General features: G+C 36.3%; 1 protein-coding gene across 1 annotated transcript in view; it reads left to right on the plus strand.

Annotated features, from left to right (window-relative positions):
* The window catches only part of CDH12 (cadherin 12, type 2 (N-cadherin 2)), an 851,782-nt gene that overhangs the window by 645,900 nt on the left and 189,198 nt on the right, over nt 1-16,684 (plus strand). Inside the window, exon 4 of the mRNA XM_006895122.1 lies at nt 7,831-7,950. Coding sequence (XP_006895184.1) covers nt 7,831-7,950 — 120 coding nt within the window. The remainder of the gene's footprint in view (nt 1-7,830; nt 7,951-16,684) is intronic.

Here is a 16,684-nt window from a genome sequence, read left to right on the forward strand (position 1 = left end):
CAAAACAACAAACAGAAGTAAGTCATATGTAAACATGTAAGAGTGAGAAGATCCCTATTTGGCTGCTGTGGCTCAAGAAATTAAATAATCTGTTTATGGCTTTGAGGAAAAAGAGAAAAAAAAGTTAAACAACATCTCAAAAATTCCCGCAGTCTCAGCAAACAGACTACATATCTAGAATAATATTTTTTTGTTGTATTTTCTTTTGTTATGGTTGAATATCACAAATGCAAACATAAATGCAAACACATAAAAAAGGGAAACAACTTAGAGTGGTATATAAAAATAAACTCACTCTGTGAAAATAAACTAAAAAATAAGCTTTTAATATATATTGATTCGGTGGAAGGAAATTTTATTATGGATATTAGTGGAATATTTAAACAAGCACAAATTTGCATGCACATATAAGACATAAATGATTTGTAAACATAAGAAAATACATTAATTCACAATATTAAATATAATAGTCAGAACAGTTAGGGCTGGGAAAAACACTAGTTTATTTTGAATAGAAATGTATATTTGTCTTTTTTTTGTGATCAGCTTGGCAATACCAAATACTGAAATGTCAAATTTTTAGACTTTTTGAAACAACCATTTATGATTTAAAGACCATTCATAGGACACTAGCTAACATGCACAACTGCTAACTGAAAAGTCTTATATTTAAACTCATTAGTCACTGTACATGAGAAATATGCCATAATTTGGTGCTGAATATTCAAAGTCTTAGACATCTTTTGGGACATTTCTACTCTGTCCTGTAGATTTGCTATGAGTTATAATCGATTAACACAATGCAATATATTTGATTAATATGATCAATATATTGATTTTTCTAGAGCTTAATTATGAAACACTCCACTACAAACTTAAAGACCTGAGTACACCCATCACTACTACACAGGAGAAAAATATAGCCATCTGTCTTCCTAAAAGGAAGCTCTACTCCTGTCAGTTAAAACTTCCAACCATTAAGTTATCAAAAGATACTTTACACATGACTCTACTCATCTATTTTGTGGAAATTAAATACAAGTCTAAGTTCATCTCACCTTAGTACAAAAAGTCAGCTGAAGAGAAGACTAATTACTTTGTTCATGTCTGCTGTTTGGGGACATCTGCAAATTATTTAGTAACAATGATAGTTTGTTACAATGTTAGTTTGAGGACTCAAGTATGCCTGCTCAGACCATGGTCTTTTCAGTCACTTTGTATGCATCTGAGAGCTTCACAGTGAATAAAGAGAACAGAAGAAGAATTGATGTCTTTGTGTTGTGGTGTTGTAAAAGAGGATGGACTATTCTGTGGATAGCTACAAAACTCCTTAAATAGTGACTAAAGTCTAGACAAGTCCTAAACATAGATTGAAGGTCCTTTCACATTGAAAGATGAAGAAGAGATTGAGATTGTTAACAATTTCTGTCTGCTCGATTCCACAGTGAATAGTCTTGGCATCAGCGGTCAGGAAAAGACAAATTGCATTAGGGAAATCTGCTGTCAGAAACCTGTCCAGCTTGCTGAGATATCAGTCTAGAGACTAACATGTGCCTGATTCAGGCCATTGTCTTCACTATCACTAATTATGCACCAGAGAGCTGACAATGACTAAGGATGACAGAAGAAGAATCAATGCCTTTGAGTTGTGGTGCTAGAGAAGAGTACTGAACTTAACAAGAACTGACAAAAGAACAAACAGATCTGTCCTAGAAAGGGTCAAACCAAGTTGCTTTTTGGAGACAAGAATTTTGAAGTTCTGTCTTGGGTACTTTGCCTATGTTGACAGAAGTTACCAGTCCTTGAAGGACATCATGCTTGAAAGGGTTGAAGGATAGCATTAGAGAAGATCCTGGATAATATATATTGACAGCTGTTGTTGTTATATGCCATCAAGTTACCTGCAACCCATAGCGACCCTATGTACAGCAGCCGTAAATCCTGCCCTGTCCTAAGCCAGTCTCACTAATTCTAACAAACCAACCCCGCACTGCCCCAGTTACTTTATCAACCCAGCTCATCTGGGATCAGCCTCTTCTGTGCTGTCACTCTATCCTTCCAAGCATGATGTCATTCTCCCTGGACTGGTATCTGCTGGCCACATGTCCAAAGTATGTGAGATGGATCTTCAAAATCCTGGCCTCCAAGGAAACTTTGTTTAACTCTCTCCAGGGTTGACTATTTGTTTCCTTGGCAGTCCATGGTATGTAAAAGACTCTTCTCCAGCACCACACAGTAGCTTGTGTAATTTGAATTATGTGTATTGGAGACAGTTAGACTGGCTCAGGATGAGGCAGGGTTCAGGGTATTGTGTATAGGGTTTACATGAGTTGAAGGCAACTCCACAGCACATAACAGCATCAGCAGCATAGATTTTTAGCTTTTACGTGCTATAAAGTCAACATTGACTCATAGTTACCTTAAGAAAGATAGAGTGGCATCTTCCCCAGTAGCTACTAGAGAAGTGTAAATAAGACAACAATGAGATATTAATTCTCTGATGATCAGGAAAGTGCCAGTTTATGGACTGAACTACTCAAGACTTCAGTTAAGAATTGAAGGGATTCAAGAACACAGAGTTGAGTGTTCTCCTCACCTGTGTGTCTTTATAGCTTTTATTGAGAAGGTTTTTCATTATACAATGAGAAAAACTTGTTTACTACAATCACAAGATAAGATGTTATTTACAATTTCTTATTTGCTGTCCCTTTCTTTCCTGTTTACAAGACCACATCTATATCAGAAGGCAGTGGGAGAATCAAGATTTTGCACATACACGAACATCCATAAGAAAGAGTTGCTTTTTTGTCTCGTTAACATACATGCCTAGAACAGAGTGTCCTTTTACCCTGATTAATTTTTTAGCTTACTTTCTTTTAATCTAGGCAGCCCAGCTTACCCGTGAGGTATTATCTACCTCAATAGCACTACCAGAATTCAATGAGTCAGTGAACAACAAATTCTAGTGAAGGTGAATGGAGATCAGAACTCTCATAGGTTCTGTGTGAGAATGTAAACTGTTTCCACCTTTATGGAAAGTGGAAATATTATGATCCCACCATCCCACGACTAGGTATCTAACCTAAAGAAACAAAGGCTGCAAAGAGAACTGATACATACCCCTTTATATTAATTACAGTATAATTTACACTAGAGCTTTACTCTTTCTTACAAAAGAAAAGTTTACATACAGAATCATTCTTGGGTGGTTTTCAGACATGGGAAAAGGCAGAGTTCTTGTTTTTAGGTGCTCTCCGGGGAACTGCAACTCATAGTAACCCTATGAAGAAGAGATAGAAAACTTGCCCTGTTTTTATGCTCCCAAGATGCTCAAGCTCCTTGTTGTAATCACTGTAAATCCCATAAATCTTCCCCTCTTTAACTTACCTCCCACTTTTCCAAGCACTATATTGTTTTTATTTTCTCTTTTCTTCACCCCAAGGATTGTCACATCCTCACAACATGTCCAAATAATCTTTCAAGAAAAATTTTCCATCTTAGCTTCTAAAGAATACCTTGGTTGTATTTCCCTTCAGAAAGATTTGTTCTTGTAAATATGTGATCTACTCAATACAACACCATGATTCAAAGGTGTCAGTTCTTCTTTAGTCTTCCTTATTCGTTGTCTAACTTTTGCATGCAAAGAAACAACTGAAAATACCACAGAATGAGGCAGGTTTCATTTTGACACCTTTATTTTCATGAATATTTTCTTATTTTTCATATTGATTTGCATACAAAATTTGTATGCCTTGTGTTCCATTGATATACATTCATTTTTAAAGCATTCTAATTTTAATAAAGTTTTATTTGAATTGTAATTTTAATGAACACTTACAGAGAAGTTAAATTTTCATCCACTCACTGTTGCATATTTTACTCCCTCCCCCATTTCACTTTCTTTTCAATATTCATTTGTTTTTACACAATTACCTACCTCCCCTAGACCCAGTCCTTTTTGCAGTTATATTCCTATTATTCTAAGCTGTTGTTGCACATATAATGTCTAATCATATATTCACTTTAGACTTCTTTCATCTGTTACTTTAGAAAAAAAATAACTAAAAAAGATAATTGTTACCAAGTTGATTCCACCAATTGCAATCATAGGTGTGTCAAGTTTAAATGCACCATAAGATTTTAAAAAAACCATTCAGAAACAGATCACTAGACCTATCTTTCTGAGAAACCTCTGCATGAGTTTTACCTGCCAACGTTTAGGCTCATAGTTGATTAGCACCACTCAGGTACACTCTTAGAATAATAATAGTCTTGGAACATTCATCTGATCCAAGTAATTAACTGTTTCTTCCTGATGTAAAGAATGTGGCATCTTCATTTGTCATATAAATTTTGCGAAAGCCAAGGAACAGAACAAGCAGGTAGAATGGTGTTCATTGGTGTTGTACACACATAAAGAGGGACCTCTAAGCATTCACAGGTGACTTACACTGGCATAAGTCTTTTCCCTAAAGCAGGACTAATAGATACAATGTTGGTTTTAAGATCATTGAGTTAGAACAGACTCATAGTTATGCCTCTAGTGAGAAGAACCACAATTGAGCAAAAAACAAACGAGCTTTTCCAGATATCCTTAATTTTTGATGTGCTCATACTGTTAAAGAAACTGCCTTTCAATTGATTGGCTGTTGTCAGCAGATCTCATCGTCGTAGGGCACTGGATAGTAGTTACATTTTTTACTGTTAAACCATAGACTCCAAGGTGACATATAACCTTGACCTTCAAAAATGTTGAGAGATATATCATGGTTAAAAAGAAATGGATTCAATTTAGTAAACTGCTAGTTCTTACGACATTAGTGAAAAAGATAGTTAAGGATCCATGATTCAAGTACTCAATGCCTCACTGACATAGGCATTTACCGAATAATTATGAATGGTGGGATGAACACTGGCACCAATGACAGTGGTGATGATGATGGTAATTAATCTTTATGTCTTAGCAATTCATGCCTATTTTCCTTCTAGAAATATCCTTTCTTGGAAAAGTCAGTTTTAACACAGTATATTTTCCCACCTGTCCATACTGCTAGAATTAACCAAGACATCCCAGAAGATAGCATTTGGCTTTGAATGTATAAAGAAATTTACAATTTCTCACTTTTGTCACTAACTTACATTTCATTAAATTTTTTTAAGTGTGCTGAAAGTGGATTCATTTTCATAGTTTAAAAAGAAATGTTTGAGATTTTATTTTGATCTCATTTTCAGTTGCTTTATGAAAAATGCTTGGGTAGGTTAATGGAAGTTAATACCTTTGCTTTCTTGAACCTAAGCATGTTCAGTGATGATTTCCTTCTAACCATCAACACAATTTTTAGTCTCTCTATAGAATGTTTTGACACTTAATATTATGCAATGTTCTAAGCTCACATTCCTCCAATCTCCCACCCCAGTAAATAAATAAATGATTAAGTGATAAGTCTCTCTCTTTCCCTCCCTCCCCTCTCCCCTCCTCCCCTGGAGTCAGAATCAACTCATAGCTGAACATCCATTGGGTTTTCTAGGCTGGAAATTTCTTGGAAGGGGACTGTCATCTTCCTCCTTGGGAGTTTTAGCTGGATGAAGACTGCCAGAGAAGCATGGCCTTTGATTTAGCAGGGCAGTTTGTTACAGACTACACTACAAGAGCTCCCTCTAAATAATACACTTAACTGTTTAAAAATTTAAAAAAGAACTGAAAGATTTAAAAAGGAAATTAAAAAAATAATGCCACTTCTGTGAGTTGCTTTGAGTGTCTTATCTCGAGTAAACATATAAATTAATTCCATCTAATGATATTTGTATTTACAGTTAGTTATGGTTCTTTAATTGGTCAAAAAGCCTATCATTCACTAAAGGTTTTCTTGTGTTTCATTGTTGTTGTTGTGTCCTATCAAGTCAGAACTAACCCATAGCTGACCCTCCAGTGGGTTTTCAGAGACAGTTAATTGCACAGAAGGAGACTGCCCATGTGTCTCCTGCAGAGAAGCAGGTGTATTTGAACCACATGGCTTAGGGATTGCAGCACAGCTTCTTACCAATAGGCCACAAAAATATATGTTTGTAATTAGTTATGGTTCTTTAATTAGTCTAAAGGTCTATTTAAACTATTAAACTATTTAAAGCTTTCAGTCTAGAGATAAAGGTGAGGCGGATTCAGGCCATGGTCTTCACAATTACTTGCTATGCATAAGAGAGCTGAAAATGAATAAGGATGACAGAAGAATAATTTATGCCCTTAAGTTGTAGTGTTGGAGAAGAGTATAGAACATACCATGGTTTGCCAAGGGAACAAACAGGTCTGTCCTAGAGAGGGTGAAATCACGTTGCTTTCTGGAGGTAAAGATTTTGAAGCTTCATCTCATACACTTTGAGCATGATGTTGCAAGGAGTGACCAATCCTTGGAGAAGGACATCATGTTTGGAAGGATGGAAGGACAATGCAGCAGAGGTAGACCCTGGATGAGACGGATTGACACAGTGTCTGGGATGATAGGGGCAGGTGTCCCTGAGGCAGTGAGATTAGCTCAGGATAGAACAGTGTTCAGAGCTATTGTACATACGGTCACTATGAGTCATAGGCAACTTCATGGCACATAACTATAAAACAATGCATAGTTGTTGATTTTGCTCGATAACATTAAGTCAAGTAAGACTCATAAGGACCCTATCAACAAAAGATCTGAATCCTGTTGCATATTGTGAAATCCTCACAATCTCTGACACATTTGAGTCCAATGTGGCAATAACTGTGTCAATGTACTTCGTTGGAGATCTTCCTTTTTCTGATCTACTTTTCCAAGCATGATATCCCTTTCCAAGGAATAACTTCCCAGAAACATGTCCCAAATATGGGAGCCAATGTCTCACCATCCTTTCCTCTGAGGAGCATTATGGCTGCACTCTTTCCGAGATATACATGTTCATTTTGGGGGGGTAATCCATAGGATAGTCAGTGATCTTATCCTACACTACAATATAAAGACATTAGTTCTTCTGCCATCCTTATGAATTGGCTAGTTCCCAGAGATATAGCAAGTCATTGAAAAAATTATGTCCTGAATCAGGTGCATGCACCTTAGTCTTTGAATTGACATCATTGTTCTTTAATATTTTGAAGAGGTTGTTAACAACAATCTTGCCCAAAGTAATGTTACATAGTTTTAAATGTTAAAAAGTTGCAATTGAAAATTGTTTTGCAATTCTCAAAAATTAAATAAGCCTCTAAGCCTTTTAAGTTTCTATTTTGACATCCTAACCATTCTTTGGAGAGAGAGAGATTGTGCTTGCAAAGGTGGAGGAACAGGAAGGATAGAAATACCAGCAACCTGGTAGATTTACGTAATGACTGCAGTAATGGGTTTGAGTGTGTGAGAAATTGTGATGACTGCACAGAATAAGACAGGATTCATCTGTTGTTCATAGGATCATTATGAGTCATACTCGAACTGACAGAACCTGACAACAACAACCATGAAATGAAAACAAAAATAATATGCTGATATGCTTTATGACTAATGTTCACAGTGCTCACCAATTTTTTTAATGAATCAATATAATTATCATGTTAAATTTCTGTGTCAATGACCGAGCTAATAGAAGTGGATACAAAGCTTTATCAAATAGATTTTTAAGATACAGTGCCACTTATGTGGAAAGCTATAATAAGACTACTATAATTCTTGAATTATTATCATTAAATTATTCTTAGTAGTCTTATTTACTTGTGGCATAAATACCAGAAGAAAATAGAATCAGGCAGATTATAGACTTGACCTTGGGTTCAGTTAAAATAGTAGTACTAGAGCCTTTTGTCTTATTTTCCAGGTGCATACGTGCTCCAAGTCAAGGCCACTGATGCAGATGACCCCACCTATGGGAACAGTGCCAGAGTCGTTTACAGTATTCTTCAGGGACAACCTTATTTCTCTATTGATCCTAAGACAGGTAAATTTTTTATTAGAGACAACATTATCACCACCCCTTCAAATATTTAAACGTTAATTAAATCTTGGCATAGAAATGCTCATATTCTAATCAAGCAATAAAGATTCAGTGCTCCATCCATTTAGCAAAGAAAGAATCTTACCTTACAAAACTATCTTCATTTGTCCTTTATGTAAAGAGAAAGTGTTTCCATGTGTACTTGTAAAGTCCACATTTATTGGACAAGAATTTTTCCTGTGTCTTCCTTTAAATTTCCAAAACGTTATATATATATATATATATATATATATATAGTCTTATTTTTCTAGCTAAGATATATCTTTTATTTCCAATTTTCATTGTTGGTTTCAATTATATTTGCTTATAGGTTCTATGGCCGCTGATAAGATCAAAAAGCTTCTTTTTCTATATCAAGGCTTACAGGTGGCTACTTAGGGGTAATGTGGTGATGGAGAAAAAGGATAGTCCAAGCAATCTTGAACTCCTGACAACACTGTTAGAGCTGAGCTATGTATTTTCAAACTTCTCTATTTCTACATTAAAATATAATAATGAGTACTTTCTTTTCATTCAAATATAATGTGAAAGACAATGTCCTAGTGGTAAGGATCTGCACTGCCAACCCAAAGACATGTGGTTCGAATCCACCAGCTGCTCCACTGGAGAAATATGAGTCATCTTCTACCAAGTGACTTAACATATATGAAAATGGCTGGAGGATCAGCTTAGCTTTGATTCTAATTGAACAGTACTCAGCTCAACAAGTGAAGGGCAAGGAAAGGAAGGTCGGATAGAGATGCAAGCACAGGAGCAATCGTAATGATGCTGCAAGACTAGACTTGTACAGAGTCACTATCAGTCAGAACCAACTTGATGACATCTAACAATGGCAACAGTTTAGGAGAGTTTATGAAATATATGTTATTTAGGAATTTTTTTGAAATATTTCCTACTCTTTATAATAGTTGTTCCTATTTTAAGGAAATACAGGCCTTTTTGTAGTGACTGGTCTGGCAGTCTGTTGTAAGATGCTGGGCTTGTATGTTATGTTACTAAAAGTCATACCACAGTTGTTTCAAATATCTACAGGATCACCTATGATGGGCATAGTTTCAGTGGAGCTTCCAGACATGGAAGAAAAACATGGGATTTTACTTCTGAAAATTAGTCAGTATAAATCTTGCTGAACAAAATCACATTTTCTGACTTGTTTGTTTTGTATCTATCATCAGGAATAGTTAATTGTTTGCAAAAGATGTCATGTTTAGTGAAACAGTGTCAGGGTGACTGCAGTGTCAGCCTAAAGTTAGCTTTTTTTAGCTATTACATTAGCCCCGTCTGGTCTGGAAGTACCTTCATTTGTGGACTAAGGGTCTTTCAAATCAGCAGGGTCTCACAAATTACAAACAGCTGGAGGATCAGTATAAAGAGAAGACTCTCCACACCAGGGTGTCTGTGTGAAAACACCAACACGTATTCGGCAACATGACAGCATTTAAGCTTCCTGCTGTATCCAGCCTGGTCCATTGCTCACCAGTTTCTGAAAAGAAAAAAAACCAAACCCATCCTGCATACCTGCATACCTATGGTTATATGAGACATTTACCAAATGGTTCTGAGTCTCTGGGGGACCTTAAATCATTGAACCCACATAGAGGTATTGGGGAACTGAACAAGACATAGAGCTGGTTATAGTTGGTTAAGTATTTGGTATTACACTGATCTGGGACTTTTTATTAATGTTGTAGTTCGGTGCTGTCAAGTCAAGTACATCCCATAGCAACCCTATGAACAACAGTTCTGAACCTTGTTCTATCCTGTGTCATTCTCACACCTCCTGACACACTAGAGCCCATGCAGTCACTATATCAATTCCTCTGGTTGAGGATCTTTCTATCCTTCACTGACCCTCTGCCTTTCCAAGCATCAAGTCTCTTTCCAAAGGAGAGCCCCTCATAGCAACAAACCCAGAGTATGTGAGGTGAAGCCTCATTATTTTTGCACCCAAAGAACACTCTAGCTTCATTTTAACCAACACGTATGTGTTTGTTCTTTTAACAGTCCTTGAGCTATTCATTATTCTCCAATACCACAGCTCAAAGGCATCAATTCTTCTTCTGTCATACTTTTTCATTGTCCAGCTCTCAGGTGCAAGTGATCAGAAAGGCCTGAAGCAGACACACTTTATTCCTCAAACTGACATAATTACTTCTTAATTATTTGGATAAGTCCATAACTGCGGAGTTCCCCAGTGCATTACATCTTCAGATTTCCTGATTGGTGGTACCAATTGGTGGATCCAAGTAAGATGAAATTGTTGATAGATTCAATCTTTTCTCTGTCCATCTAATGCTATCTACTGTAAGTAGTAAGTATTTTTGATTTCTTGAAGTTGAGATGCTATTCAACTGAAGGTATTCTTTGATCTTATACAACAAGTGATCAAGTACTCCTCACTTTCAGCAAAGATTAAAAGTCTAATTAATAGTGTCCTATTAATCTTAGCACTAATAAAGGAAGCAATATTCACTGACAAAGATTGAAACAATCATGAAAGGAGTGGAAGACTGGGCAACATTTTGTATTGTTGAATTTATGGTTAATGAGTTAAAGTCAATAAAATGAGAGTTATCCATTTATTTCTCTGCTTTTCTGACCAATGGTCAAAGTAGAATTTACTTGTCAACGAAAATCGAAAACAACAATGATTTCATCAACTCCTTTATGTTGTTGCTTTACTAGCTGCACTGAGTTGATTCTGACTCATAGTGACCCAGGTCTCACAGGACGAAACAGAACCTAACTTTGCATCATAATCACAATTGCTGTTGACCTTGAGTGTTGTAACCACCACATCATTCTATTAAGAAGCTTCATCTTTATTGCTCATCTACCACTATGCAACACCAGATGTCATTCTCCAGGAACTGGTACCTTGCTGATATCATGTCTCAAAAATGAGAGACAGAGTCTCACAAGACGGATTTAAGATATTAAAAATATCTCACAAACACTATAATTTAAAGACATTGATTCTTAAGTCTTCCTTATTTGTTGTCCAGATTTTCCATACAGAAAGGGCAATTGAAAATATTGAAATCTGAGTCACATTCACCTTAGTCTTCAAAGTAATAAGCTTTTTTTTTTAACTTTTCAAAGTGATTATTTGAATCAAAGAGGCCTATACCAGTCCATTTCCAGTCATGAATGCCTAGAATGTTAATCTTCAAAGTTCCATTTCATATTTGACAACTTCTAGTATTTCTACTTTTATGGTTTGTGCATCCCATAGTACAGTTATTAATGGTTGTTTGCAGCTGTTTCTCCTCACATTTGAGTGTCTTTCCTTCTTAGCTCTACCTCTACTTTCTGAAATATTTCAGCTTTATTATTAGAGGTAAAATCTAGATTGGAAGTCAATCAAAATGAGGTGAAACAGTTGCAAATATCCTTTAATAATTAAAACATGGAATGTACATAGCACTAATGTCAGAAAATGATAATTTACTGAAAAGTAAAATGAATTATATGAGTATGGACCTTCTAAGTATTTGTAAGATGAGATGGACTGCGAACTCACAGTGGCCACTTTGAATGAGGCAAATATTCTTAACACTACGCCACCAGAATGAGTGTGTGTGTGTGTGTGTGTGTGTGGAGAGAGTTGGACAATGACTAGGGATGATGAAAGGAGTATTAATGCATTATGTGTACCATCAAGTCAGATCCCACTGGCACAGGAGGAGATTGATTGCCCTCCTTCTCCAGCAGAGCATCTGGTGGACTCAAACTGCACCTTTGAGATTTCCACACAGCTTCTTGCCACGAGGCCACCAGAGCTTGGAGTGTGTGTGTTGTGTATGCTTAAGTATCTATCTATATATGTGTATGTATAATATATAATGTAAAACATATAACTTGTCTGACACACTTAGGTTTTAAACTCATGACCATTGAGGTGATTCTGACTCCTATATACCCATCATCAGATTTTTGAAGCAGACAATATGTTTTCAAGGGAGAAGATTGCCTTTTTTTTCTTCCTTTCTTATGGACTGTCCAATGAATTTGAACTGGAGACCCTTCTGTCACTGTTCTATCGGGCATAATGTTATTGTTGTTGTGTACCATTGACTTGGAACTTATCCATAGCTGACTTTTTGGTGGGTTATCAGAGGCAGTAATTTTCCATCCTTCTTCCATGGAGAAGTTGGTGCCTTGAAACTACGTGCCTGTGGGATTGCAGGGCAGCTTCTTACCACTAGGACATCAGAGCCCCTCAACTAATAGTCTCTAATAGAAAATTTGTTTATGAGAACACTATGCGTAGATTTCTTACTGGAGCATTCTTTTTGACTAGAGTGATTATAGAATAAGTGATGGTATATACACAGAAGGAGTGGCAGGGCAAAGATTAAAGATTTAATATTGCTTAAAAAAACATAAATTGAGCCAGCATCTAAAGTCATCACAAAAAATCACGTGATCCAAAAATTCATTTAAGCAGAAAGTCTAAGTTAAGAATATAATTACTAAAAACAAATTAATACACTGACAGGCAACAATTATGAGTCAAAACACATGGTCTCCCCGTGACTTAATTTGATCATTATGAACTTTAGCTAAATCATAATACTTTTAGTAAATGTTCTTTTATCTCAGAGCCTATATGAAGGTAATACAACTTTTATCACTTTGTATTTTAATGCTTTATATAAGGCTCATTATTTAGAACTGAGGGGGAAACAGTTCTAGCATAAACTATATAATAGATTTTTTGAAGCATTGATTTTCACTGGAGACAGAAGTCTTGATGCTAACAACGCCTCAGACCACTGGGCAGGAAAAGAGTGGATTCGGAGGCCCTTCATTAATAGGATGGTAACCAGTTCTTCATGCACAGAAACTATTAAGAGGACTTCTTGTTAAATTTATCACCTTGTGGTAGAGGAGAATAAATAAAAAATAAAGGATAATTGCAATTTCTCAGAAATAGTCTCCATTTGTTCCAGACATATAGCTTCCTTTTATGATTCTTCTTGCTGTTATTAAATAAGATGCATAAAGAACAAATATTACCTGAGATTTACTCTCCCTATGTTTGAATATAGAATTCAGTTTAAAACAATTCTTAAAGGAAATATCTCACCAAAACTTCTGATGCCAAAATTGTTATAAAGATAGTTAAATCCCCATTTATTATTTACTTCACTTGAAAGCAAGAGGAAAATTATATCCTATTGGTAGTGTTATTTTACAAACATTCCTAACATCTGTATCCAAGTAAATATGGTGAACTTATTTTTACAATAATATGAATTGATACATTTATAAAATAAGCTCCAGGATAATAGTTCTCTTCAAAATTGTTAATATGGAAATTATTTGATTTAACCTTGAAGTTCTTTACACTGAAAAAGAAATCAAAGTCTATGTTTACATACCTCACAAGCATGTTAAGTGTTATTTATAACAAAATAAAGACATCAGTCTATAAGTACTGCTATATTTAATTTGCACATGAAATTAAGATTTAAGACATCACTGCAGTATTTATAAAAATTATTCTATTTAACCCATAAATATTACTCTGTAATCCTTGGTCTGTGCATTGCTGTACAGAGATAACTCGTGGTTTCTGTGATGCTGAACACTGGGACAGTGATGTGCCAAATGTAGTAATGGTCACCCTTTGTGGACAGTGTTGGCTGGAGCTTCCCGACTAAAACAAGCCTGGAAGCAGGAGCGGCATCCACTTCCGAAATGACTTGCCTCTGGAAACTCTATGTACAAACAGTGCTCAGGCCTTTCATTCATAGGGTCGCTATGACTCTTCTATGACTCAACAGCACCTAACAACAAACACAACAATCCTTTATCAGATAAGAAAATGAAAAATGTTGTCAAAATTATTTAAAATGAATATAAGGAGCCATGAAGACAAGTATGACTCATGACAATTCTATGAACAACAGATCTGAACCTGGATGACTTCAAATAAGTAGTCTCAGTTAATGACTAAAATATTGTTATTTTTTAATGAAATGACAATGATATATTTTTCTAATTGATCTGAAGTATTATGTAACCAAAGGCATTACTAATAATAGGTTCCTGGAATGCAAAATTTGGGAACAGGGAAGAAGAATCAGTAGTTGGAAAATATAAAGTTGGTGACAGAAATGAGACTGGATATAGAATGATAGAATTTTGTACAATCAATTAGTTGTTCATTAAAATACCTTTATAAGAAATGTAATGGCAACAGAATTTCACCTAATGGTATACACGGGCATCAGATTGATTACATCTGTGGAAAGACTCGGAAAAGCTCAATATCAGCTGTGAAAACTAGGACAGGTGCAGATTGTGGAATGGACCATCAGCTACTCAATATACAAGTTCAAAGCAAAGCTAAAGAAGGTTGAATCAAATCCACAGGAAGAAAAAGTTGACCTTGAGTCTATACCACCTGAATTTCAAAACCATCTTAGGATCATATTTGAGGTCTTGAACATTAATAAAAGAAGACCAGGTGAGCTGTGAACGCTATCAAGAATATCATCCACGATGAATGCAAAAAGGTCATTGCAAAGACAGGAGGAAGAAAAGACTAAGATAAATGTCAGACAAGAATCTGAATATTGCACTAGAATGCTGAGAAGCCAAAGCAAAGGGAAGAAAACAGGGAGTTAAGGAGTTGAATAGAAGATTATGAGGGCAGCTCAGGAAGACAACATAAAGTATCATAAGGAAATGTGAAAAGACTTTGAGCCAGAAAAATCAAAAGAGCAGAACTAGCTAGGCATTTCTTAAGCTGAAGAACTAAAGAACAAATTTAAGCCTTGAGTTGCAATATTTAAGAATGCTGTGGGAAGAGTATTGAAAGATCCAGGAAGTATTGAAAGAAGATGGAAGGGATACAGTCACTGTACCAAAAAGAACTGGCTGACACAGAAGAATTTCATGGAGCAACATATGACCAAGAGGCAATGGTGATGAAAGAGGAAGTTCAAGCTGCTGTGAAGGAACCAGAAAAAAATCAAAGACCCAAGAATTGATGGAATGCCAATTGATACATTTCAACAAAAAGATGTTGTCCTAGATGTGCTCATTAGGTTGTGCCAAGAGTCTCTAGATTGTGTCTGGAGGACAACCACCTGGCCAACTGGCTGGAAGAGATCTATATCCATACCCATTCCAAAAAAAGATGACCTGACAGAGTGTGGAAATTATCAAATAATATTACTAATACCACATGCAAGCAAAATTCTGTTAAAGGTTATCCAAAACGACTGGAACACTACATTGACAGAGAACTGGCAGAAATACAAACCAGACGTAGAAGAGGTCATGACACTAGAAATATTATCACCAATGTTAGATAGATCTTGATTGAAAGCAGAGAGTACCAGAGGAATATCTATCTCTACTTCACTGACTATGCAATGACAGTTGACTGTGTGAATCACAAAGAATTGTGGCTGACTCTGAGAAGAATAGGAATCCCAGAACACTGGATTTTGCTCATACAAAATCTGTATTTGGACCGGGAAGCAGTCATCTGAACAGAGCAAGGAAACATCGGATGGTTCAAAATTAGTAAAGGAGTGCATCAGGGAGGCTGGATTTTATGAGGAGGAATGTGACATCAGGATTGGAAAAAGGCTTAGTAATAACCTGTGTTATGCTGATGCCACAATCTTGCTTGCTGAAATTGAGGAGGATCAGAAGCGCTTCATGCAGAAGGTCAAGAGCTGTATTCTTCAATATGAATTGAAGCTCAACATCAAAGAGTCTTACAATTAACACCACCCTGGTAGATGGAAAAGAGATTAAGGTTGTTAACAACTTCAGCTTGCTCAGCTCCACAATCAAAACTTTTGGCACCAGAAGTCAGAAAATTTAAAAAAAATTAATTATACTGAGGAACAGAGTGTTCCAAAGTGCTAAAGAGCAATGATATCAATCTAGAGACTAAGGTATGCCTAAGCCAAGCTATGGTGTTTGCAATTACTTGTTGTGCATTAGACCGGTGGACAGCAACTAAGGATCACAGAAGAATCGATGCCTTTGAGGTGTAGTATTGGAGATTAATAAACATACCATGGACCACCAAGAATAAAACAGGAAGCAAACAAACAAACAAACAAACCAAAAACCCAACAGATCCGTCTTGGAGAGGGTGAAACCAACTTTCTCCTTGGAGGCAAGCATTTTGAAGTTCTATCTCACAAACTTTGTGCATATGGATAAGAGGGACCTGTTTTTGGAGGACATGCGTCTCAGAAGGGTAGAGGGGCCGAAAAGGAGATGAAGAACCCAGATGAGATGGACTGACACAGTCACTAGGGCAATAGAAATAAACATGTTAGAGGCAGTGAGACTGGCTCAGGATAGGGCAGGGTTCTGAGCTACTGATCGTAGGGTCACTATGAGCTGCAGGTGAGTTGATGGAACTTAACAACAACAACCATAGCAACATTCTTTTAGAACGTATATCTCTTAACTTTTGTATATATGGTGGTGGTGGAGAAGAGTTTTGACTACACCATGTACTGCTAACAGAGCAAAAAAAAAAAATAGTCTGCCCTGAAGAGAGTGAAACCAGGTTGCTCCTTGGAGGCAAGAATTTAGAAGCTTCATCTCGTATACTTTGAAATTGTTGACAGATGGGACCAGTTCTTGGAAAATACACTGTGCTTGGAAGGGTGGAGGAGCAGTGCAGAAGATG

Source organism: Elephantulus edwardii, unplaced genomic scaffold, assembly GCF_000299155.1.
Source record: "Elephantulus edwardii isolate Elephantulus edwardi_28Jun2011 unplaced genomic scaffold, EleEdw1.0 scaffold00159, whole genome shotgun sequence".
NCBI classification, from domain to species: domain Eukaryota; kingdom Metazoa; phylum Chordata; class Mammalia; order Macroscelidea; family Macroscelididae; genus Elephantulus; species Elephantulus edwardii.